At 39.3% G+C, this 25,806-nt stretch overlaps 1 protein-coding gene across 7 annotated transcripts in view; it reads left to right on the forward strand.

The window, feature by feature from the left end:
- Positions 1 to 25,806, forward strand: part of NLN (neurolysin) — a 99,501-nt gene that overhangs the window by 19,391 nt on the left and 54,304 nt on the right. For 2 of the 7 annotated variants that reach the window (XR_004183964.1, XM_017959591.2), the window contains exons 2-3: positions 13,676 to 13,935; positions 18,031 to 18,179. Coding sequence is in view for 6 of the 7 variants with exons in the window: in XM_017959591.2 (XP_017815080.2) it covers positions 13,676 to 13,935; positions 18,031 to 18,179 (409 nt within the window). In the remaining variant the exon portion in view is untranslated. Of the gene's footprint in view, positions 1 to 5,915; positions 5,965 to 7,620; positions 7,631 to 7,664; positions 7,838 to 13,675; positions 13,936 to 18,030; positions 18,180 to 25,806 lie in introns of those variants that run through there. The other 5 variants (XM_009208516.3, XM_017959593.3, XM_017959595.3 and 2 more) reach the window with 5 other exon arrangements.

Below are 25,806 nucleotides of genomic sequence, written 5' to 3' on the forward strand. Positions count from 1 at the left end.
CTCCTGACTTGGAGAAGCAGATCAGTCAGCCTTGCTGGTATAGCTATGGCTAGCACTGGGTAGTGACAAAGCTCCGTTTTCACATGGATTTTAATTCCATCAACAAATATTTACTAAGCACCAGGGACTACATAGGGGATTAATTTATAAACATAGGCTTTTTGTCTTACAGATAAAAAAGGCCAAAACAATTTTCAAAAGAAGTATCATTTATTTTTAAACTTTTTAATACAGACTATATAGAACAAATAACTAACCGACATATAGATCCTGATGCATTGAACTTAAGGAACTTTCAGTTAGAAGTAACTGTGCGTAACATTTTCTGGAATATACTTAGAAAACTTTCCACAAATCCTGGTTGAAATAAAATAAAAGTATGATACTCTAGATCAATTCCATTAGCTGTTTATTAATAGCCAATAATGATAAAAAAAAATACTTTATACAAACAGTATGAAAGAGGAGAACTGAATTCTAAGGTTATGTCTGTATGTGCAGAATGAGAGATGGAGAAGAAACTCATAGTTATAGAAAACAGAAAAGAATGGCCCCAGAATTTCTTGCAAGACTTAACAGCCACCAATATTCAGAACTGTGTTTAAGCCCCAACCTGTCCGTCATCTTAATACATTGTGCATCACAAATTTCCAACCCAATTAAAGCATTTCTGTTTCCTTCATTGGTTTATTTATGAAAGTCACTAAAAAGACACACAGTCTGATCTAACCTATTTTAGCCTTACCTCCCATCCCTCCACACCCCATTAAACCCATGTACCCACCTTACGTCATAGAGCTATCCTGAAAGACTCAGCCAGTTTAGAAGTTACATCCTTATTGAAGTCTTTCCTAGATTCCCCAAGGCAGAGTCGCACGCACTGTCCTCTTCATTCTCCATTGCTTTATTTATATAGAATTTGTTACCTGATATTCTTTTATTTCATTATTATTTTTAGAGACAGGGTCTTACTCTGTTACCCAGGCTGGAGTGTAGTGGCACAACTGTGACTCACTGTGGCCTTGACTTCCTGGGATCAAGTGAGCCTCCCAAGTAGCTGGGACTATAGATGAGATCTCACCATGTTTCCCGGGCTGGTCTTGAACTTCTGGGCTCAAGTGATTCTTTCTCTTTGGCTTCCCAAAGTGCTGGGATTACAGGCATGAGCCACCACACCCACCCAGCCTGCTACCTGATATTCTAATGTCTCTTTCTGTATTTCTTCCTCACAAGTCTGTAAGCTACTGAAAGGTAATAACTTTGTCTTATTCATCTTTGTAACCTCAGTAAATATTTGCTGAAGGAATCACTGAATCAACTATTTCTTGGGAACTCCTTTTATAATAAGCCTCTCTCTCCCCCCGCCTTTTTTTTTGGTGATGTCTGAATTATATTCATAATTCCAGATGATAGATGCTAGTAACAAGTCAGTAAATCCTATCAATAGGGAATAAAGAACTAGCATTTATTGCATGGAGTGCTTTCTTAGGATACCTCAGCTGAGGCTGGGCACATTGGCTCATGCCTGTAATCCCAGCTCTTTGGGAGGCCGAGGCAGGTGGATCACCTGAGGTCAGGAGTTCAAGACCAGCCTGGCCAACATGATGAAACCTTGTCTCTACTAAAAATACAAAAATTTTTATTCCTGCTACTCAGGGGGCCAAGGCGGGAGAATCACTTGAACCTGGGAGGCAGAGGTTACAGTGAGCTGAAATCATGCCATTGCACTCCTGTCTGGGTGAGAGAGTGAGACTTCGTCTCAAAAAAAAAAAAAAAGAAAAGAATGCCTCAGTTGAACCTTATCAATAAAAGATGTAGATTGTTTGAGTACTTTAAGGAAGAATTTGCCGTTTCCTGGGAGTACACTGTTTCCAAATGGTTTAATTGATTACCTATGAACAGTTCATTAAAGGGCTCTGGAAAAAAATGAGACCTGGGTGCAGAGGGCAGCCATCGAGGTCATCCAGGTTTGAGTGGTTTTACTCTTTGAGAACAGGTGACTGAAAAGCTGCCCAAGTCTGTGTGACCTGTTTTTCAGAGCTGGATAAAAGCTAAAGTGGGGCACTCCTCCACAGCCCCTGCAGCAGTCTCTCAGGGCGTGGTATAGACAACAAGTCAGACATGTGATATAAATATTTATGCTTTAATGCACTTATTCTCTCCCCATTAAAAGCAAAGTACAAAATCAGAGAAGTGCAATTGGTGAAAAATTTGATGATTACCTTTTCTGGGATGGGAGTTGCAACATCAGTATAGGATAATAAAGAATAAGGGCCCTCGGATACTTTTCAGTTTATAAATAAAACTACAAAGGAGTATGGGCTCTGGAGTCAGGCTTGGGTTTGAATCCCAGCCGCACAAATGCTATGTGACCTTGAACAAGCTACTTTACTTCTCTGTACCCAGTAAATTGGATTGCTAATATCTTCCTCTGGGCTTATTGGGAGGATTAAATAAGAACATGCATGTAAACTCTTGGTAAAGGCCTGAGGAGAGCTTAACAGTTAGAAGGAGATGTGAAAGTAGTTCATTATGTCTGGAGCTTAGATACAAGAGCAAAAGGATGGCACTGACAAAGCCAACATGGTAGTTAGGGCAGATTCAGAAGTAGGTAGCTTGAACTTGATCCTGAAGTCACTGGGGAACCATGCCATTGAAAGGGAGTGTCATGATCAGATTTACATTTTAGGATGATTACTCTGCAGGCAATCTGCAGAATAGATTAGAAGGCATCCAGGAAGAACCTCCTGGGTTTCTGATTCAGACAACTGAGTACATACTGGTGATCATCCCTGAGATAAGGAATAAAAGAGGAGGACAGATTTGGTTCTGGGGGCAAGGAAGATGAGCAATTTAATTTTAGACATACTGTATTTAAGATGACCATTGACATCCAAGTGGAGCTGCCCAGCAGGCAGTTGGTCATATGGGTCTAGAATTCAGGAGATTTGTGCTGGAGGTACAGATCTATAATTCTTTAGCTATAGGTGACATGTGTAGCCATACAAATGGAACAGGCATGGTGTGCAAGATGTAAAGAAAAGAAAAGAGGCCATAGAACTGAATCCTGAAGAGCTCTAAGGAATCCTGAGAAGGAGCTAAAAAACAAAAACAAAACTTAAAAAAAGACAGCTGATGATAAAAATCATGAGGGAACAGCCAGTGACATCAAATGAAAAGAGGAATCATTATCACAAAAGCCCAAGAAGGGTGGTGGCACACGCCTGTAATCCTAGCTACTTGGGAGGCTGAGGCAGGAGAATTGTTTGAACCTAGGAGGTGGAGGTTGCAGTGAGCCAAGATCCCGCCACTGCACTCCAGCCTGGGCAACAGAGCAAGACTCTGTCTCAAAAACAAAAACAAAGTACAGCAGTCATCCAGGTCTGAGGGTGGAGCTGTGGGAGAGGTCTGTTAGAGTGAGAAAATAGAGGGATTAAAGGACTGGAGTTCTAAGGGAGATGGAAAACTAAGAACCATGGGAGTAGATCAATGGAAGCTGAAAAGATAGAAGGTTGTGATTGCAGTGGAATAGCTGACTTTATGATTTCCAAGGAGCATCTTCAAATGGTGGTAAGAAGAATAAACACAAAGGTTCTTGGAGTGAAATAGATTAAGGAAGTGACGTTGGCTGGGCACAGTGGCTCATGCCTGTAATCGCAGCACTTTGGGAGACCAAGGTGGGAGAATTGTTGAGCCCAGGAATTTGAGACCAGCCTGGGCAACATAGCGAAACCCCATCTCTACAAAAATTAAATTAGCCAGGCATGATGGTGCATGCGTGTAGTCCCAGCTATTAGGGAAATGAGAGGATCAAGTGCTTAAGCCCAGGAAGTTGAGGCCGCAGTGAGTTATAATCACACCACTGCACTCCAGCCTCAGCAACAGAATGAGACCCTGTCCCAAAAAGAAAAGAGAGAGAAAAAGAAAAGAAACTGAAGTTAAGGGAGTGGTAAGCCTTGTCCACCTACCGTTAGAGTCTCCCTGGGATGATTATGGAACTTTAGACAGGGACTGATAATGGTTTGACTGTGTCCCTACCCAAATCTCATCTTGAATTATAGCTCCCATAATCCTCATGTGTCATGGGAGGAACCCAATGGGAGGTAATCGAATCTGGGGGTGGATTTTTCCTGTGCTGTTCTCGTGATAGTGAATAAGTCTCATGAGATCTGATGGTTTCATAAAGGGCAGCTCCCTGCACACGCTCTCTTGCCTGCCACCGTGTAAGATGTGACTTTGCTCCTCCTTCACCTTCTGCTATGATTGTGAGGCCTCCCCAGGCATGTGAAACTGTGAGTCCATTATACCTCTTTTTCCTTATACATTATCCAGTCTTGGGTATTTCTTCATAGCAGTATAAAAATAGACTAATACAGGGACTGTAGAGCTAATTCTTTGGTGAATGTGAGAAAATGGCAAAGAGTTTAGTTGATGATAGCAACAAAGAGAGTTAATAAGGGATGTAGCAGGAAGCCAGTAGCCTCAGAGGATTAGAATTGTAGTGCAGTAATGATTTGGACACCCTTTTGAGGATCAAGGAGAGGCTTACCCTGTGTCAAGGCCTCCTAGTGTGAGGAACTTGAGAGAATGTGAGTGCACTTCATGGGAGAGGCAGTGCATTCACCAGGAATCCAGGTTACAGTTAAGACAAAGCGGAAAAGCCAGTGCCCTGTGACAAGGTTGAGGATGTAGGGCGAGGGGTGAGTGTCGGAGAAAGAGACTGGCATGATGGGAGAGCTTCACCAACTGGTGATGCCGAACCTTTGGGACAGTGGCAGAATGTATGCTGTGAAAGGACACAGAGCAGAGAGAAAGCAGTAAGTTCACAAATATTTGCTGTGTTGAAGGTCTTGTATCTGAAACCTTTAGGTAAACTTTTATGACTTCTATCTTAGTAAACTCAGTCAGTGAATAAGATTAATTCTCACTTGTAAAATAATAAGGACATGAACTTTAAACAGTCTTGTGGAAAAACCATTTTTATATTCTGATCATATTATCAATACCCTTGGCCCTGCTCCCTATGCAAAGAACTGAAAGTCTTTTCTGCCAGACTATGCTCTTGAAAGTAGCGCTTATTCCTTATTTCTCCACGTTGTGAGAATTAGATGAGTGTTTTAACACTCCCTGCAAACATGAGCTACTCAGTAAATGAGTTCTCCCTTCCTCTGTTTCTCTGTCCTTTCTTCCTTCCAGAGAAGACACCTAGAACCTGGTTTGCGAGTGGAAAGGAGAAAGGGTACCTGAGGAAGGGCACAGGCAGGGCTGCTTGGCATCACGTGCTGTCACGTGGAATCTCAGGAATGAGATCATCCAGTCGGTGCTGTCCATTCGAACTTTCTGCAGTGGTGAAAACATTATCTGTGCTGTCCAGTGTGGTACCCACTTACTACAAGTGGCTATTGGATATTTAAAATGTGCCTGGTACAACTGAGAAACTGAATTTTTTATTTTATTTACTCACAATTCATTTAAATAACTACATGTGCCTGCTGTGTTGGACTGCACAGGTCTAGTGGATAATGTGCTGCTTGGCTGAAGGCTTCAAGAAAGAAATGGACTAAATACCTGAAGAAATAGATAAGTTGGCCAGTAGCATTGGCTCATGCCTGTAATCTCAGCACTTTGGGAGCCAAAGCGGGTGGATTGCTTGAGCCCAGGAGTTGCTCACTATGGGCAACATAGCAAGACTCCATCTCTATTAAAAATTTAAAAATTAGCTGGGTGTGGTGGCACACGCCTGTAGTACCAGCTACTTGGAAGGCTGAAGCAGAAGGATTGCTTGAGTCCAGGAGGTCTAGTTTACAGTGAGCTATGACTGCACCAGTACTCTCCAGCCTGGGCAACAGAATGAGACCTTGTCTTTTAAAAAAGTAAAGAGAAAGAGAGAGAGAAATACAGAAAAAAAAGAGAAACAAGGAAAGAAGAAAGAAAAGAAGGAAGGAGAAAGAAAAAGAGAAACAGGTAAGCCTCAGTGAGGTATGTAGCTGGGCTTTGGCATTGCAGAAATCAGAAATAAAGGAGTCCTATATGCTCTGATGAAAGGACCCTGGACTTGAGCTATGGCCTGAGAAGTTGTGAGGAGAGGGGTGATTTAGTCAAAACAGTGGCTAGAAAGACAACTTTGTGAATAGTAGAAATCAGGGTTAGAGTGTTTCTGATGTAATAGCTACACAAGAGAAATAATTAAACTTATACAGGAATTCCAGTCTTGAGGGGGGATTGATTTAATGCAGACCTCAAGAGCAGTTTGTAGAGAAACATTAGTTGCAAAGCAAATACTAGGAATATTTGCCAAGTGTTTCAAAGAATTGGCACAAATTTCTGGAAATGTCCTGCCAACCATGTAGTACAACACAGTGACATGGTGACAGGGAAAGGGATGGAAAAAATGTAAATTGGTAGGAGGTAGAAGTTGTAAAATGTTACATAATATAGTTTCACCATAGCCCTGGCTCTAATAAAACGTGTTTCCCTGTATGAATGTTTACTTGTGATGATGAGGGAAGATGGTGTTGCTTTAATGTTTTTGCCATATTTGTCCCATCTTGTTTCAAGTGTATAATGAACATCTGTCTGCTCATCAGTGTGCAGTGCATTGGGGTGGGAGTTTGTGATGAAAGAAATGTACAATGGCCATTGTGCTTGAGAAAGTCCTAGTTTCATTTAGAATATAAAACAAACTAATTGAATAGGTGATGACAGTAATTTAAATGTCTAAAATGAATGGCACAGATGAAAGGTGGTAGAAGCTCAGATCTGGGTGAACTGGAATGGTGAAAGCCTTGATGAGAGGAAGTAGAGGACTTCAAACTATGCTTCAAAAGAAAATGAACCCCATAAATCAACATTTCTGAAAGTACATTCCATAAAATATTTTACAAAAGTCTCAAGGCAATAATTAACTCAGAATAACTATGGCATACTCATTTGTCCAAATGAAATTCTGTAACCTGATGATCTCTGTCAAAATTTATCCAGCTTTCTTCCTTTGCCTAAACACTATTATTATTATTATATTATTTTGGATACAGGAGATTACAGTGCTAGCAAATGCACCTTCCTGTCAATTCTACTGTGGTATTCTGTATTATTTCTTGGTTAGAAATTTCACAGGGTTGGCCTGTTGCAGTGACTCATGCTTGTCATCCCAACACTTTGGGAAGCTGAGGTGGAAGGATCGCTTGAGCTTAGGAGTTCAAGACCAGCCTGGGCAACATGGCAAAACCACATCTCTACAAAAAGTACAAAAAATTAGCTAGGTGTCATGCACACCTATAGTCCCAGCTACTTGGAAGGCTCAGGTAAGAGGATCACCTGACCCTGGAAGGTTGAGGCTACAGTGAGCCATGATCACGTCACCTGGACTCTTGCCTGGGTGAGAGAGTGAGACCCTGTTTCAAAAAAAAAAAAAAAAAAAAATTCACAAAGGTCATGTTTTGAAAAGTGTTTTGAAAACAGAGGAGATGATGAAGAAGGTATGATGATTGAAACAGAAATAATAAAGAGCCTGGAATTTTGTAGTAGGAAAAAAATATATAGTGTTTAATTAGACAACTGGAATCTCAGATTTGATCTACTTTTTCATTTTCAAATTACTAGACATAATAACTGCTGTAGGAAAAGACGGGCTCATGCCGGTTGTCTGCTTTTGACTTATATAGCTCTCAGCTGCAAAAAGTCAGAGAAAAATCTTCACCAGATTCTCAAGAATACAAGCGCAGCTGCTGGATGACTACAGGTGCACTGGTTTTCCCACCCGGGTGCAGTTCTTTCCAGTACTGTAGAGGCACGGAAGGGGAAGACGAGATCAGTGTACCAGCATCTAAAGCATTGGGTGAGCTTGAAAATGTAACAAAGGGGAAGAGGGATGCTCCGCAAAATGAAGATGGGAGAGGAAAAGCAGAGATGAAGTACTCAGTAGATCAAAATGTTTTAGTTAGAAGTATAAGGCATTCCCCTGTCACCATTCCTTTTCTTTGGTAACAAGAATTATGAATCCTGAAAAGAATTAAGGTAAAATCCCAGAAGGTGAGGAAAAAAGGTATTAAGATAAAAATTTTAATATATTTAGTTGACTCATGACATCATGATTTCTAACGTTTGTTTCTGTCTTTTTAGCCCTTCCAGGTTCAGGGAATAGTATTACATTAAGGGACAAATAGCTTTTCACTAGCTGCCTTGGAAACTATAAAACGTATATGTGTCCATCCAAGGTGGAGGTATTGACATCTTTATCAGTTTAACTTTCCCACTACAAATAAATGACAAGTGTTTGAGGTGATAGTTATGCTAATTAACCTGGTTTGATCATTACACAATGTACACATGTATTGAAACATCGCACTGTACCCATAAAGATGTACAATTATTATGTGTCAATTAAAAACAAAATAAAACTTAACAATCAGATATGCTATGACCACTCAACCTTCCAGTAAATGTTAGGAAATAGATGAAAACCAATGAAGGTCATCTTATGAGTGAAATGCTTGAAGTAATTTTCTTTTAAAACTGTGTAATAGGCTAGGCACGGTGGCTCATGCCTATAATCTCAACACATTGGAAGGCCAAGGAGGGCGGATCACTTCAGGTTAGGAGTTCAGGACCAGCCTGGCCAACATGGTGAAACCCTGTCTCTAATAAAAATACAAAAAACTAGCCAGGCATGGTAACACAAGCTTGTAATTCCAGCTACTCAGAAGGCTGAGGCACGAGAATCGCTTTAACCTGGGAGGTGGAGGTTGCAATGAGCTGAGATTACGCCATTGTACTCCAATCTGGGCGATAGAGTGAGACTCTGTCTCCAAAAAAAAGAAACCTGAGTATTAATAGAAATTTATCTGTAGTCACTGGTTTATACTAAGAGGAGTGGTGAAAAGAACAGGGTATTAAGATGGATACGTCCTATGTTTTCGTCGTCGTTCTTCTCTTTAATATTCCTGTAACTCAGTCATCTCAGGGCCAGCCTTTTTACCTATGCTGGGACTTCCTTCACAGTACAGCCTGTCATGGCCATGACTGACTCTTTCTTAGTGGCGTCTGTTGGCAGAAATAATTATTTTGGAAATTTTCAGCCAACTGTATAAATCCTGAACTTCACATCTTTATTATTTTGCACCAACACCAAGTATGTAAGACCCTCTACTCATCTGCCATTTCTTGTACTCTGACCTCCATACTGTTGGTTTCTCCCTATACTTATTCCTTTATCAGTAGAATCCTATATGAGGCAAATAATATAAAACCCCATTCTAACTGATTTCACCATAGAGGGGACTTACTGACTCGTAACTGGAACGGTCAGGCTTTACAATTAGTTGATCTATGAGCTCTATGGTGTCTTTAAATATTTGGTTTCCTTCCTTTATTCTGCCATTCAAAGTGTCTGTTTTATCATAAATCAGATTCTGCTTATTCTCATAGGATGGCTGCCAGCTGCAATCAAGGACACAAGTGTACTGACACTTAGTGGGAATGAGACCCCCTTCTCTCACAGCATTCCAAGCAAGAGTACTGAGGGCAGGGACAGCTACCTTCAAAGAACATGAACTGTGTTGGGGGTGTATGAGTGTTGAGAGGAAGATGTGCATATAATTAGGTAGGGGAAGAGGTTAATGGCTAGATAACCAATTTGTATCTAACCATCTACTGCACTGACTTCTCCATTGTTATTTCTGGAACCCTTGTCCTAAGGTAAATAAACTCCTCCACTTTTTCATACTCTTCCCTGGATCTTCGCTTCTCTTCCTGACCTTTTCTAAAATCCACTGAACCCTGACAAAAATATTTCCCATGCATCCCTCTTCCTCCCACACCCCATACCACAAAGTAAGGAGGAAAGATCAGTATCTTTTCCCCCAGAGGCCCCCCTGCAACCACTGTGATGTCCAGCACTTCTTCATTGTGTAAAAACACCTTTGAAGCTCATGATCTGGTTTTCCCATTTTATATCCTGCTCATGTTGTCTCCCCCAGTCAGCTGGGAGTTCCTTCTTCAGGTACTCGGGTTCCTGGTTCAGTCTTCCTTTCTCCTCCCAGGATCCACCATCAATCTGCTGACTCCAGTGTTCACATAGGCAATTTATCCAAACTAGACTCTTGTTTCTTTACCCTCTTGCAGAGAAACTGCTTAATCCTTGAGGTCTTAAATTCAGATATCTCACATTTTTACTATAACCTGACTACTCCCATTTTACTGTTTTATTGATTTTACTGAGACTATAGTTTTTCTGTCTAAAACATTGATCACGTTTTATATTCCATTTCTTCCTATCTCTGTAGGGAGCTCAGTCTCTCTAAATACCTTAATAATGTAATTGAAAAAAAAGGTGGTTTCAAGTAGTATCATAACTATGATAAATTTCTTAAACATTTTGTGCAAATTTAAAACATATTTATTCCCAAATCTTTTGATCTAAAACCAAGGCCTTTTGTTAACTATAAATGATTTGATTGGCATTTCTTACTGTCCTTGTATAAACTACACCTATAATGCATCATCTTTGATTTCCAGTTTCAGCTTCTCGAAAGTGGAACATGAGTATAAGAAACATATAAGTAGCATGAATTCAGAAGCCTTCTGAATTGTCACAATTCCTTTCCCAATCTTTCATAAGGACAAGTTTTTTGTGGGAGTTGAATTTTTTTGTAACTCTCTTTTTTAAAGTATTTCTGAAACCTTTTACGTATCCCAGAAATAAGTTTTTAAATTTCGTATACGTTTAATCAGTCAAATATTTAAATTACATGAAAATAAGCATAACAGGCATAAACAGGTTTTGGAACAACAGGCTTAACCGTTAGTATGTAACTCAACTGGTGGAAGAAGAAATGTGAAAATGTATTAGAAAATAGCCTGGCAGCCTCAAGTTGTAAGCATCAACTAGTATGTGGACATGAGTTCTTGTGGAGAGTAAAGATGAGGAGGTCAGTATTTAGGTCTCTCCTATGTGAAAAATGTATCTATTCTGTGTCTCAACCTCTTTCAGCTACACTGCATTAGCTCTTCTTCTTTCCATGGCCAAATCCACAGAGAATTGCCTAGGTGCACACTGTCTCCAGTTCTTCACCTCTTCCTTATTCCTCCATCATAGTAGTCAGACCTATACCCCTGCTGCTCCCCTGATGCTGCTTTAGCCAGAGTCGTGAATGGCATTCTGCTGCTGTATTCAACAAAGACTTTTCAGTTTTTCTCAACATCTGTATGTTTGGTACTGTTTTCACTGCTTACTTGTTACAACTTCCTAGAACCCATCTTGGCCTAATGTTCCTTCTGCCTCAGTGATCATATTAGAGTTAGGGCCCCAATGCTTTTCTCTCCTCTGCAGACTCCCTTGGGTACTCCTGTAAATACGATTACCACTTAATATTAATGAATTCCTCTTACATGTTCTGTAGCCACTTCAAACTTGGCATGTCCAAAATTGAGTTTCTCTTTTTTCCCCCAAAAACCTCCTTTCCCTTGACTCTCTTGACTCTCTCACCTCCACCACCTCCATCCATTCAGTACCAAGTCCTATTGAGTCCAACTCCTGAATATATTTTAAATCATTCCAATTCCCCCTATTTCCTAGTTTTGTATACTTTAATCATGAGCCCCAATTACAGCCCCAAGAACAACTTCTCTCTTGATCTCTTTTACAAACCTTTCAACTCATTATAATTTGAGCGATTTCTCTAAAATACAAATCTGGTATCTCTCACCTGATTAAAACCCTTCTATGGCTCTCGAATTGCCTTCAGAATAAGATTAGATGTTTGGGGGAGTTTTTTGTTGTTGTTGTTGTTGTTTTAATGTTGTTTTAATGTTTCATGTAGACAATGTTTCACTATTTTGCCCAGGCTGGTCTTGAACCCTGGACCTTAAGCAATCTGCCTGCCTCAGCCTCTCAAAATGTTGGAATTATAGGCATGAGCCACGATGCCTGGCCAAGGTTAGAGGTTCTGATGATTCCCAAGGCTCTTCATTTGCTAAATGTCTCTACTTACCTTTTCAGCCTTCTCTCCCCTTATGGCATTACCTTTGGATAATTCCTACACATTGTTCAAATGTTGGTTTGCTAGTTGCTCTTTCTAGAACATCTTTCTTGACACATTCGCCCTGCCCCAAGACCAGAATGGAGTTCCCTTCTTTTAGAGTTTTCTCTGCTTACCCTTGTCATAACACTCATCTCAGTGTAGTATAATTGCATGTTTATCCATTTGTCCTTTCTACTATGTTAGAATGTCAGGGTCTAAGACAATTTGCCATTTATCCCCATCGTCTGTCATGAACTGGATACAGTACATGCTCATAAGTATTAGCTGGATGAATGACTTTAAACAAGTCACTTAGTCTCTCTGAGGCTTCAGTTGCTTCATTAGAAGAGAATACCTACCTTATAAGGTTGTTTTGGGGTCCTGTAAGATAATAGAAATGAAGCTTAGCATAGTGGTTAAGAATATGGGTTCTGGATCCATACTGCCTGGCTTTTAATCCTACCTGTGACCCTACAACTAGCTGCATGGCTTTAGGGAAGTTACTTAACTTTGTGTGTTAGTTTTCTCTTCAGTAAAACAAGACTAACCACAGTATATAACTTAGAGGGTTGTTGGATGACTGAGTGAGTTACTGCATGGGAAGTATTTTGAACCGTGCCTGAACAGACAATAAATGTTAGCTACTAAATATAACATTTTTATTTATAAGCCCTAAAATTATATATACTTACATTTATGTATGTATGTGCATGTGTATACAGATAGAGAGAGAAACATGGCATCAGTATTACTAGTTTGAATGTTTTAAGGGAGTAAAGACTGGTATCATTATTCTTAACAATTTCTTTTTTCTTTTTTTCTTTTAGGATAATGCCATAGTTATCCCAGAGTTTATTTTCCAAGTCTTAAATTCAAATTGTCATTCTTAATTTACATGAAATTTTGGTTAAGAAAATTGATGTTCAGTATAGGAAGAGAAGTTTTCAATGTTTCCTTGCTAAACTTGCAAGGTTTTTTTGAGTCTATGTACATAGTAGGTGGAAGTTAGCACTGGAAAAATATTAAAATAAAAAAGATACTGGCCAGGTGCAGTGGCTCACACCTGTAATCCCAGTACTTTGTGAGGCCGGGGCAGGAGGATTGCTTGAGCTCAGGAGTTCAAAACCAGCCTGGGCAATATGGGGAGACCTCATCTCTACAAATAATTTTTAAAAATTAGCTGGGTATGGTGGTATGTCCCTGTAGTTTCAGCTATTTGGGAGGTTGGGGTTGGAGGAACACTTGAGCCGATGAAGTCAAGGCTGCAGTGAACTATGATCACATCACTGCCCTCCATCGTGGACAACAGAATGAGACCCTGTCTTAAAAAAAAGAGAGAGGGAAGATTACTGATTTAATTTATGAAGGAAAATTATTACAGCTTCAACACCTGACTTTATTTTTCTATATGATTTAATTACACAAACAATTCAGTGTTTGAATTATACAAATTTCATTAAAACTATGTAATTATGCAAGAAAAATAGAAAATACAAGTTACTTAGTTTTGTGCATATGTGTTCACCTGAAAATATTTGCTTGTTTTTTAAAAAAGTTATTTTTAATTTAAAATTTAATTTTATAATGCACATTCATATGTTGACTTTGAACCAACCGAAATCCCTAATTCTTATTCTTTTTCTGATTCTTTTTAGAGTTGGTGGTTCCAGGAATTTACTCAGAATGACATTAGGAAGAGAAGTGATGTCTTCTCTTCAGGCAATGTCTTCCTATACTGTGGCTGGCAGAAATGTTTTAAGATGGGATCTTTCACCAGAGCAAATTAAAACAAGAACTGAGGAGCTCATTGTGCAAACCAAACAGGTGTATGATGCTGTTGGAATGCTCGGTATTGAGGAAGTAACTTATGAGAACTGTCTGCAGGCACTGGCAGATATAGAAGTAAAGTATATAGGTAGGTCAGATGCAGAAGCTTATCAGTGTTCCACTTTGTGGACATCTTAAATCATTTCATGCTTTCTCTCTTTCAGTTTTTCAGTTTTACAAGCATTGATTTTTACATAATTGCTTAAAATTTAATTATGTAAGATTTTAAAATTGTTTATGTTGGCAAAGGTGCTATAAAATGTACACTGATTACACTGCTTTCTGGAGAGCATTTTGGCAATGTGTCAGAACTTTTAAGATATTCATACCCTTTCCCATTAATTCCATACCTAGACATTTATTCTAGGAAAATAATCATATATATGGAAAATTCATGTATCAATTTATGTATAAGTAGGTATTCTTGTCATATCATAGGCTTAGAAACAATTCCCAAGTGTCATCCAATAGATTAGATAAACAAATTATAAAACATCCATCCTCTGGAATGCTGTATAATCATTAAAATCATGGTTTACAGGCAGTGTTTAATGACACGGGGAAAAGGACACAGAAGAACTGGAAGAAAATAAACAAATTTTATCAACGGTTTTGTTAGGATTCTCCAGAGAAATTGAACCTATAGGGTGTGTGTGTGTGCGCGTGTGTGTGTAAGTATATATATGTAAATATGTGTATGTGTGGGAAGAGAGAGATCGATTGATAGATTGATTATAGGGAATTGGCTTACATGATTAAGGCGTCTGGAAAGTCCAGAATCTCAGTGTGGGCTGGTAGGCTTGAGACCCAAGAGAGCTGATGTTCCAGCTCCAGTCCAAAGGCCAGTAGCCTAGAGGCCCAGAAGAGCCGGTAGTGCCGAAGTCTGGGGACTGCAGGAGGATTCTCCCTTGTTCAGGGAGTCTTTTAGGCCCTAAACTGATTGGATATTGGCCACCACATTATAGAGGGCAGTCTACTTTACTCAGGCTCATCACTCTAATGTTAATCTCATCAAAAACACCCTCCAAGTTAACACATAAGATTAATCATCAGAATGTTTAATGTATCAGGTGATGGGTTTATAGCTAATTTTTACTTTCCTCTTTATGTATTTCTCTATTTTCTGCCCTGACATACATTATTTTTATAACATATTAGACCCTTCAAGTTATAAGGAATGAAGATTCCCTTTGGTTACCTCTAAGGGTTGGACATATTTTGTAGAATGATTATGACAGACAATCTTGGCTGTATATCCAAGTTTCATAAGAGAATATAAGATAGCTGCAGAACTGGTGATCGTAAACATTCGTGTGCATTTTGTAATTTGAAAGATTGTCAGAATCCAGCATAGCCCTAGTGACGTGGTCATCTCCTTGCCCCACTATCCCTTCATTCTCTATGTTTCACTGTAAAAAAGACTTGGCTGTTTTCTCTTATCTCAGCATTTGTTTCAGTTTCTGCTCCTACCAGCAACTGCTTCACCTTCATTAATGGCTTCTCAATCTTATTACACGTCTTGAATTTAAACTCCTGAATAAAAGGCTCTGATTGTCTTCATTAGTCACAGTCAAAGGGATAGAGTTAGTCCCTATTCAGCAGAGCTTTTCCAGCTGGCGACTTCATGTGCGTGTACCATCATGGATGTGGTTTATCCTTGGTTCAGGTGCTCACTTCTTCAGTCACTTGTGGCCAAGATGGTATAGCAACCCATAACTTAGGCATTTGAGACAAAGTCTCACTCTGTCACCCAGGCTGGAGTGCTATGGCACAATCCTAGCTCACTGCAGCCTCGAACTCTTGGGCTCAAGAGATCCTCCTGCCTCAGCTTCCTGAGTAGCTGACACTGCAGGCCTGTTCCACCATGCCCAGCTAATTTTTACATTTTGTGTGGAGATGGAGTTTCACTATGTTGTCCAGGCTTGTCTCATGTATGTTGCCCACTCCTTGTCTCCGGTGATCCTTCTGCCTTGGCTCCCAAAGCACTGGGCTTACAGATGTGAGCCACTATGAGTGGCTCAAACAAAATCTTTTAAAAATAATTACTTTAAATTGTTTTTCTCTCAATAATAGATCTTTTCAGCATACTTTCAAGTTTGTGATATTTGTTCTTGCTCCTCTATAAATTTATTTTTATGGGTTAATTATTGAAAATTGTGAGTTTGGGAATAGATTTTTTAAAAACTAACTTTCTCTTATCTGGGCATATTCTCCGTGTCCTTTATGCCTCTCACAGTAGCTGTTGAAACCTTGTTTGTCTAGTAGTGTCAGGCACTGGGCATCAGCATTGTCTATAGTTTGGCAGTGAGAGCATAAATCTGGTTCCAGGTCTTTGTGGCAAAGTAAGGAAGGAAATGGCTTTCAGCATCTTTGTTTGCTTAAGAATATGTTTCTAATTGTAGGCTCCTGCATTTGATGTTGCTTATATAAGTTTTTGAGCAATTTTTATTCCTTCTTAATACATTTTATAGCTAATTTATTTTATTTTATTTATTTTATTTATTTATTTTTTGAGACGGAGTTTCACTCCTGTTGCCCAGGCTGGAGTGCAGTCGCACAATCTTGGCTCACTGCAACCTCCGCCTCCCAGGTTCAATCAATTCTCCTGCCTCAGCCTCCCTAGTAGCTGGGATTACAGGCATGCACCACCACACTCTGCTCATTTTGTACTTTTAGTAGAGACAGGGTTTCACCATGTTGGGCAGGCTGGTCTCAAACTCCTGACTCCAGGTGATCCACCTACCTCAGCCTCCCAAAGTGCTGGGATTATAGGCATGAGCCACCGTTTTATAACTAATTTTTAAAAGTAAACATATTGCAACCATGTAGTTAACCATTATCACTTAAATAAGTGCTGTATTAAATTTCAAAATTTTCTATTCCATTCTTTCCTTAACCGACAGACATAAAATTATATATTAAATCCTAAAAGTATAATTTCATAATTTGATATTTCAAAAATATACCTTATGGATTTATTCTGGTATTTGTGGCAAGTATTTCTAATAGCTTTATTTGTAACAGTGTTTTAAGAGGACTGATATGAGTGAGGCAGTTTGTTTAACTGTATAATTTCTTGCTGTATAAAGGATAGCTCTACAGTCTCCTAGAGATCATATGGAAATTTTACTGTTTATAATACCTTCACAATACTGAAGTTAATCAAATAAAAATTCACTTATTTTCACAGCATAGCACAACCATCACTATAAACCCATACTTATTTTTGTTGTATAGTATTGGTTATTTCACTGACATCAGAGATTTTTACCCAATTAAAGTCAAAATAGAAATTGATGAAAAACCCAAGAACCAACTTTAATATGTGAAGATCAAACCAAACGAAATTATCATTGTTATTTAACAGGAATGTCTCCAATGTCTAGCTACTTACTGGATGTGTCCACTTAGATTTCTGGGAATCCTTTGAAATTATCTGGAATTTTGAATGTTTTTATGTATGTGTGCATTTGGGATAGGGTCCATTGCTTTGATTAGATTTTTCTATGGAGTCTTTATCTTTTTATGTACCCTTTCCCCATCCCAGATCCTAAGATGCCTCAGTATAGGAACTGTGTCTTTCTCTTCCTACATTCCCAGTTGATAAATTATACCCTCAGGCCAGATGCAGTGGTTCACGCCTATAATCCTAATAGTTTAGGAGGCTGAGGTGGGAGGATCACTTTAGCCCAGGAGTTAGAGACCAGCCTGGGAAATATGGCAAAACCCCATCTCTACAAAAAATACAAAAATTAACTGAGTGTCTGTGGTCCCAGACACTCAGTGGTGTTGGGGAAGGAGGGTGCTGAGGCAGGAGGGTTGCTTGAGCCTGGCAAGTTAAGGCTGTAGTGAGTCGTGATTGCACCACTGCACTCCAGTCTGGACGACAAAGCCTGGGCGACAAAGCAAGACCCTGTCTCAAAAAAAAAAAAAAAAAAATTATACCCCAGTGTACTTCGATAAGTGCTCAGCTCACATCCTTACCGTTCATAATGCCAACTGGAACAGCCAAGTCCTGCATTAGATGCTTTTTCTTGGTAGCCTTAGGAGCCTTTATAGAAAGTATAAAATAAAATAAAATAAAACTTTTATTGGCATGAGAATTCACTGGGTATGAGGTATTTGGCTTAATACTGATTTGGCAAGTCCTGTTGTGTGGTAATATTTTGGTCTCTATCCGCAGTGGAAAGGACCATGCTAGACTTTCCCCAGCATGTATCCTCTGACAAAGAAGTACGAGCAGCAAGTACAGAAGCAGACAAAAGACTTTCTCGTTTTGATATTGAGATGAGCATGAGAGGAGATATATTTGAGAGAATTGTTCGTTTGCAGGTAAGTGGTATTATAAATCCCTTTAAAGAGGGGAAAACTACAACAAAAAAGAACCTTCAATCATCAATAAAACATACTGATTGGATTTTCTTAGATTTTGTTTCCAATGATTATAATACCATAATGGGCATTATATAGTATTACATAATGTTAATTGTATCGTTGAGATTATGTTGAGCTGCTAATTCCATTCAATTAAAGACCAAATGTAGAAGAGAGAACATCTGTAAAGTCAAGGCTTTTTAACGACATTATGAACTTAATGGTTGCTTGTAAGGCTTATCTTAGACCAAATCAATTAGAAGCAAATGGAATCAAGTTGTTTATCTTAAATCTCTTGTGGTTTGGGAACCATAATATTGATGACATACTGTTGATGCTGTATGCCAGTCATTCCTGTCTGTCATCCTTACATTTTTGAAGACTTGCGGAAATTATGGATAAATGTTCTAGGTGGGTCTGCCCAAGTGTATTTGATCTTTTTACCAGTGTTGATTTGCCTCCTAGCAGTTTCATCATGCCTTGCTTTCAATTTTTATTTTCATGACACTTCAGCAATTTGTTTGGGAAAAAAAAACAGTTTTAAAATTCCAGGCATTTTTTGTGTGTGTGTTTAATTTTGCATGTTTCTTTCTGCAGAATCCCAATTCTTTTTTTCCTTTTTAGCAGACCATGACAAGAGTTGAAATATTTTAAATTAAATGGCATTTTAATTTGTAACTCATTATACAATGTGTAATCAAGATTTAGACATGTAAGGTGTATATCCTGTTTATTTTCTCATATCAAACGTGCATTTTTCATCCTGTAATTGATAATCATATAATTCATAATAACTGATGAAAGTAACTTATGAAAATAACTTTATGATTATTCTTAATTAGCTAAATTGTTCTTCTTGCTCCTTTTGACCGCAGTTATTCTATGTGATTTGAATCATGGCCTTTTTAGTATCCCCATTTTGTTTCATCCCCAAATTACTTTTCTTTCTTGTTCTGTATTTTTTTATGTAATTTGGACTTTTTCCTAGAATTTCTAGTTTCCTTTGATTCATCCTATTTTCATCATGATTTCTAAGTTCTCATTTGAAATAATGTTTTTTATTTCACATTCTGTGATCTTATGAATGATACCAAGGTATGAAAGGTTTGTCACTTTAGATTCTTTGTCATAGAATACTTTTAAATTTCATATATTTGAGACCAGCCTGGCCAACATGGTGAAACTCTGTCTCTACTAAAAACACGAAAATCAGCCGGGCGTGGTGGCAAGCACCTGTATTCCCAGCTACTCGGGAGGCTGAGGCAGTAGAATTACTTGAACCCAGGAGGCAGAGGTTGCAGTGAGCCGAGACCATGCCATTGGGCTCCAGCCTGGGCAACAAGAGCAAAACTTCATCTAAAAAAAATACAAATTAATTAATTAATTAAAAATAGAAAAATTAGCTGGGAATGGTGGTGAGTGCCTGTAGTCCCAGCTACTCGGGAGGCTGAGGTGGGAGGATTGCTTGTGCCCAGGAGGTTGAGACTGCACTGAGCAGTGGTTGTGCCACTGTACTCCAGCCTGAGTCACAGAGTGAGACCATGTCTCAGAAAGAAAAAAAAAATCCACACATAAAGGCCTCATTAAGCTGGATAAATAGGATCTTAAATTTATGTGATGTCAGCAATTTCAGGCCTGCTCTACTGAAATTAGGATGCTCTGAATAATATTCCCAAGATACCAATAATGTATATAATCATCAAATATATTATCCCAATTGGATATAAAATGTTATTTTAGTTCTATTTTCCACTTAAAATTAATACATAGCAAAGTGAAATTACTTTTCATAATTCTTCATGCAATAAGGGCTCCAGTTACCTATTGATGCATAACATATTACCTCAAAATTTAGTGACCTGAAATAGCAACAATCATTTTCTTTTCTCTCACAGTTTCTGTGGATCAAGAATTCAGAAACGAATTAGTTGGACAGTTCTGACTTGGGGTCTGACGTGTGGTTTCAGGCAGTGGTGACTAGGGTTGAAGCAGGTAGGAACTAATCAGGCATCTGTCGTTATTCATGTAGTCTCAGGGGTATCTGTATTTGTCCATTTTCACATGGCTATAAAGAGTACCTGAGACTGGGTAATTTATAAAGAAAGAGGCTTAATTGACTCACAGTTCCACATGGCTGGGAGGCCTTAGGAACTTATAGTAATGGCAGAAGGCGAAGGGGAAGCAAGGCATGTCTTACATGGTATCAAGAGAGAGCGCTCAGGGGAAGCACCAGACACTTATCAAGCAATCAGATTTCGTAAGGACTCACTCACCATCACAAGAACAGCATAGGGGAAACCACCCCATGATCCATTCACTTCCCACCACCTCCCTCCCTTGACATGTGGGAATTACAATTTGGATTACAATTTGAGATGAGATTTGAGTGGGGACACAGCCAAACTATCATTGCGCCCCCGTCCCCTCCCAAATCTCATGTTCTTTTCACATTTCAAAACCAATCATGCCTCCCCAACAGTCCCCGATAGTCTTAATTCATTCCAGCATGAACTCATGAAGGGGTGGCCTGCCCCTCCACACCTGTGGGCGTTTCTCGTTAGGTGGAATGAGACACTTGAGAAAAGAAATGAGACACAGAGACAAAGTATAGAGAAAGAAAAGGTGGGCCCAGGGGACCGGCGCTCAGCATACAGAGGACCCACGCTGTCACCGGTCTCTGAGTTCCCTTAGTATTTATCGATAATTACCTTTACCATCTTAGAAAAAAGGGAAGTAGCAGGATAATAGGATCATCATAGGGAGAAGGTCAGCAGTAAGACATATGAATAAAGATCTCTGTGACATGAATAAGTTTAAGGAAAGTGCTGTGCCTTGATATGCATATGCAAACACCTTCATAAACCTTTTTAGTGCATAAAGAGCAGCATTGCGCTAGCAAGTCCCACCTTTCGCCCTAAGGCGGTTTTCTCCTTTCTCGGTAAACAGAATATACAATCGGTTTTACGCCGAGATGTTCCATTGCCCAGGGACCGGCAGGAGACAGATGCTTTTCTCTATCTCAAACGCCAACAACCGCCAAGAGGCCTTCTTTCCTCTTGTACTAGTCCTCCTCAGCACAGACCCTTCACGGGTATCAGGTTGGGGGACGATCAGGTCTTTCCCTTCCCACGATGCCATATTTCAGACTATCACATGGGGAGAAACCTTGGACAATACCTAGCTTTCCTAGGCAGAGGTCCCTGCGACCTTTGGCAGTGTATGTGTCCCTGGGTACTTGAGATTAAGAGAATGGTGATGACTTTATCCAGCATACTGCCTTCAGGCACTTGTTTAACAAAGCACACCCTGCACAGCCCAAAATCCTTTAAACCTTGAGTCACCACAGCACATGTCTCTTACAAGGACAAGGTTGGGGGTAGGGTCACAGATTAATGGCATCTCAAATACAGAACAAAATGAAGTCTCTTATGTCTACTTCTTTCTATATAGACCCAGTAACAATCTGATCTTTCTTTCTTTTCCGCACAACTCAAAAGTCTAAGTCCAAAGTCTCCTCTGAGACAAGGCAAGTCCCTTCTGCCTATGAGTCTGTAAAATCAAAGACAAGTTAGTTACTTCTAAGATGCAATGCGGGTACAGGCATTGGGTAAATGTTCACATTCCAAATGGGAGAAATTGGCCAAAACGAAGGGGCCACAGGCCCTATGCAAGTGTAAAATCTGGCCAGGCAGTCATAAATCTTAAAACTCCAAAATCTCCTATGACTCCATGTCTCACATACAGGGCACGCTGATCCAAGGGGTGGGCTCCCATGGCCTTGGGTGGCTCTGCCTCTTGGTTCTCAGGTTACAACCCCTGCGACTGCTTTCACAGGCTGGTGTTGAGTGCCTGCAGTTTTTCCAGGTGCAGGGTGCAAGCTGTCATGGATCTACCACTCTGGAGTCTGGGGGGCAGTAGCCCTGTTCTCACAGCTCCACTAGGCAGTGCCCTAGTGGAGCTGTGGCAGGAGAGAGAGTGAGCTCAGGGGAAGCATCAGACACTTATAAAACAACTAGGTCTTGTGAGAACTCACTCACTATCATGACAGCATGGGGGAAACTGATCACATGATCCAATCACCTCCTACCATGTCCCTCCCTCAATACATGGGGATTAAAATTCAGATTACAATTCAAGATGAGATTTGGTTGGGCCACAGACAAATGATATCAGTGTCTTAGTTAGATTGGGCTACCATAACAAAATACCATAGACTGAATCCTTTAAATGACAGAAATTAACTTTTTCACAGTTGTAGAGGCTACAAGTCCAAGATCAGTGTGCCAGCATGGTTGGGTTCTGGTGATAGCCCTCTTCCTGGCTTGCGGATGGCTGCTTCCCTTCCCTGCTGGCCGTTCCTCAGTGTGTGCACATGGTACAGGTTGGGAGGTGGGGGACAGGAAGGTCGAGGGGAGAGAGAGACAGGGAGAACTCTTCTTCTTTTCCTAAAAGGCCACAATCCTGTCAGATTAAGAACTGCCCTTCTGACCTCATTTAACCTTAATTACCTGCCAAAAGCCTATTTACAAATACAGCCACACTGGGGATAGGGCTTCTACAAAAGAACTTGAAAGGACACAGTTCAGTCCATAGCACAGAGCGTCTCCATGTGGTCCATTTGTGTGGGTTAATTTGGGTTTCCTTACAGTGTGGTGGTATCAGGATGGTAGGACTTCTTTCATGAGACTCTGCTCCGACACGAGCGTTCCAGCAAGCCACATAGAAGCTACTTTGCACTTATGACCTGTCACGGAAGTCACATGACATCACTTCTGCCATACCATATTGGTTGACAAGTCACTGCATTCTGCCCAGATTCAAGGGACACCACATCTCAGTCTGGGGAGTATCATTTAATTAGCAGTCATGTTTCAAAACCTTCAAAATAGGGGAGGAGGTGGGGATGGTTAATGAGAACTGAAAGAAAAAAAAATAGAATGAATAAGACCTGCTACTTGATAGCACAACAGGGTGACTATGGTCAATAATGACTTAATTGTACATTTGGAAATAACAAGGTACAACTGGATTATTTGTAACACAAAACATAAATGCTTGAGGGAAGGGTTACCCCATTCTCTGTGATGTGATTATTACATATTGATTGCCTGTCTCAAAACGTTTCATGTGCCCCATAAATGTATACACCTACCGTATACCCACAAAAAAGTTTTTAAAACCTTCAAAACAAATAATTTGTTGACTAAATGGATGGAAGAAATTACAGTAGAGGGTAAGACTAACCAGTGTGTTGTGGTCCTCTTTTCTCTCTCCCAGTGTATGACTACTAAGACTGCCTTACATTTGTATAGCAATATGACTCATATAACCTTGATTCCAATCTAATGAGGTAGGCTTTTTTATAATGTAAGTGGAGAAACTGAAGCTCAGAAACAATAACTTTCCAAGAGCCACATCACTGGTGGGTAAGTGCTTGCCAAAAACCATGTAGACTGTTTGTTAAACCCTTCAAGGGAGGGAGGTATCATGTTTGATTCTATTTTGCACCTCTGGCAGAGTGCCTGATAAAAAGCAATCGTTCAGTAAATGTTCATCAAACTAAAGTGAGAAAGCAGTTAGTGGCAGATCCAGAAAATAGGCCTTCAGTAATTGCTGGGACATAAGTTACCCATTTGGAAAAATAAAATAAAATTGAATGTCTTCCTCGCAACCAACTGAAAAGCAATTCCTAACGGATTAAAGTCATAAAAGGCTGGAGCTTAAAGCTTCTAGATCCCGTACAGGAAGATATCTTTATGACATCTGGGCAGGGATATATTTATTAAGATGCAAAAAGTGCTAACTACGAAATATAAGGCTAATAAACTTGACTATGTTAAAATAACTTCTATTCATAAGGAAAGGTAAAAAGAGTTCAAATACTGAGAAAATAAATTTATAAAACATTAAACTAGTGATGCATTCAGGATAAAGAACTACTACAATCAATAACAAAGAAACATCCCAGTAGAAAAATGGGCAAATGATATGAAGAAATATTTCAACAGAAACACACATAGCAATTAAATGTAAGATGTTGAACTTTATTAGTAATCAGAGAAATGCAAATGAAGACCATAATAAGTTACCATTCTTCACTCACAAGATTGGCAAAGATTAAGAAAACCAACAATGCCAAGTTATCTTTGTGGATATGGATCAACAAGAATGTTTGTGCACTGCTTCTAAGAGTGTAACTGATTCATCACCAAGTTGGAGAAAAACTTAGTATTAGAAAGTTGGAGCTTACATTCTCCACAACCTAGCACATCCTCCCACTCCCACCTCAGTATTTACCTAGAGATACCCTTGCATTTGTGCAAGATAATATTGAACAACCCAGATTCCCATCAGCAAGAAAATGGATCTATAAATTGTGGTACATTTATGCAATGGAATATTTTATAGCATTAAAATAAATAAGTATAACAACATGGAACACTATAGTTGAATCTTAGTAAAAGTAAAGGAAAGAAATTGCAGAATACTGCATGCAATATGATACTTTATAAAGCTCAAAAAGAAGCAACACTGTACAATATATAAGTGGTAAAACTGGAAAAAATTGTTTATCACAAAATTCAAAAGAGTAGTTATTTTTTGCACAGCTTACCTGTTGCATAAGTAAATGCAATGGTATTATTAATGTCCTATTTTATAAGTTCAGGGGGGATTTAATTTGTCCTCACTACATATATATAGTTATATTCATTTGCAGATACCAGGTTTCACATAAAAATTTAACATATATTAAATGTATCCTTAATTCCACCAAGAAAAAAAAAGACAAAGAAAAAGCAGTGAAAACAAGGACTTCCTCATCCTTTTAAGCTAAAAGAAAGGCCAAGGGTCACAAACCTGCAGTTATGACTGCAGGTATTAGTATTTCCCAGTTCTTACAAGGGCTTCACAATCGTTGGCTTTTAAAAAGCCAACAAACATCAAAGAAGATTTCGTACCTGCTCTTTCCAGCCATTTTGGTGAGAAAAATGTACAGTGTCTTCATGTCAAAACAATCAGGCATATTCTATTCCAGTGGCCTGCTAAGGAATAAATGCACAAGAGGAATTCTTTCATGAAATAGAGGCTGAATTATGCAAGCTAAATTTGAGGAGTACAGTGATCTATTGTAATTTTTTTTTTTTTTTTTTTTTTTAGAGTGGCAAGCTTTGGTCTTGCCAATTCATCTGAGCCAATTAGTGATTTAAATAGGAAAACTTTAATGTTACAGTGCAGATGAATAGGTCATGAGATTGAGTATATGATTTTAAACATTTATGTAATCTCTCCTACTTGACCAGCCATGGAGACCCAGCTCCAAATTAAAATACAAGAACCAAAACCAGCCAGGTATGGTGGCTCATGTCTGAAATCCCAGCACTTTGGGAGGCCAAGGTGAGCAGATGGCCTGAGCCCAGGAGTTCCAAACCAGCCTGGGCAAGATGGCGAAACCTCGTCTCTACCAAAAATACAGAAATTAGCCAGTCTCATAACCCGGTCTCTAAATAAATAAATAAACAAACAAAAATTTTAAAATTAAGTTAAAAAAAAAAAAAAGAACCAGTATCGTAAAACAGTGACCAAA

The sequence above is a fragment of the Papio anubis genome, chromosome 5, assembly GCF_008728515.1.
Source record: "Papio anubis isolate 15944 chromosome 5, Panubis1.0, whole genome shotgun sequence".
In the NCBI taxonomy this organism is placed as follows: domain Eukaryota; kingdom Metazoa; phylum Chordata; class Mammalia; order Primates; family Cercopithecidae; genus Papio; species Papio anubis.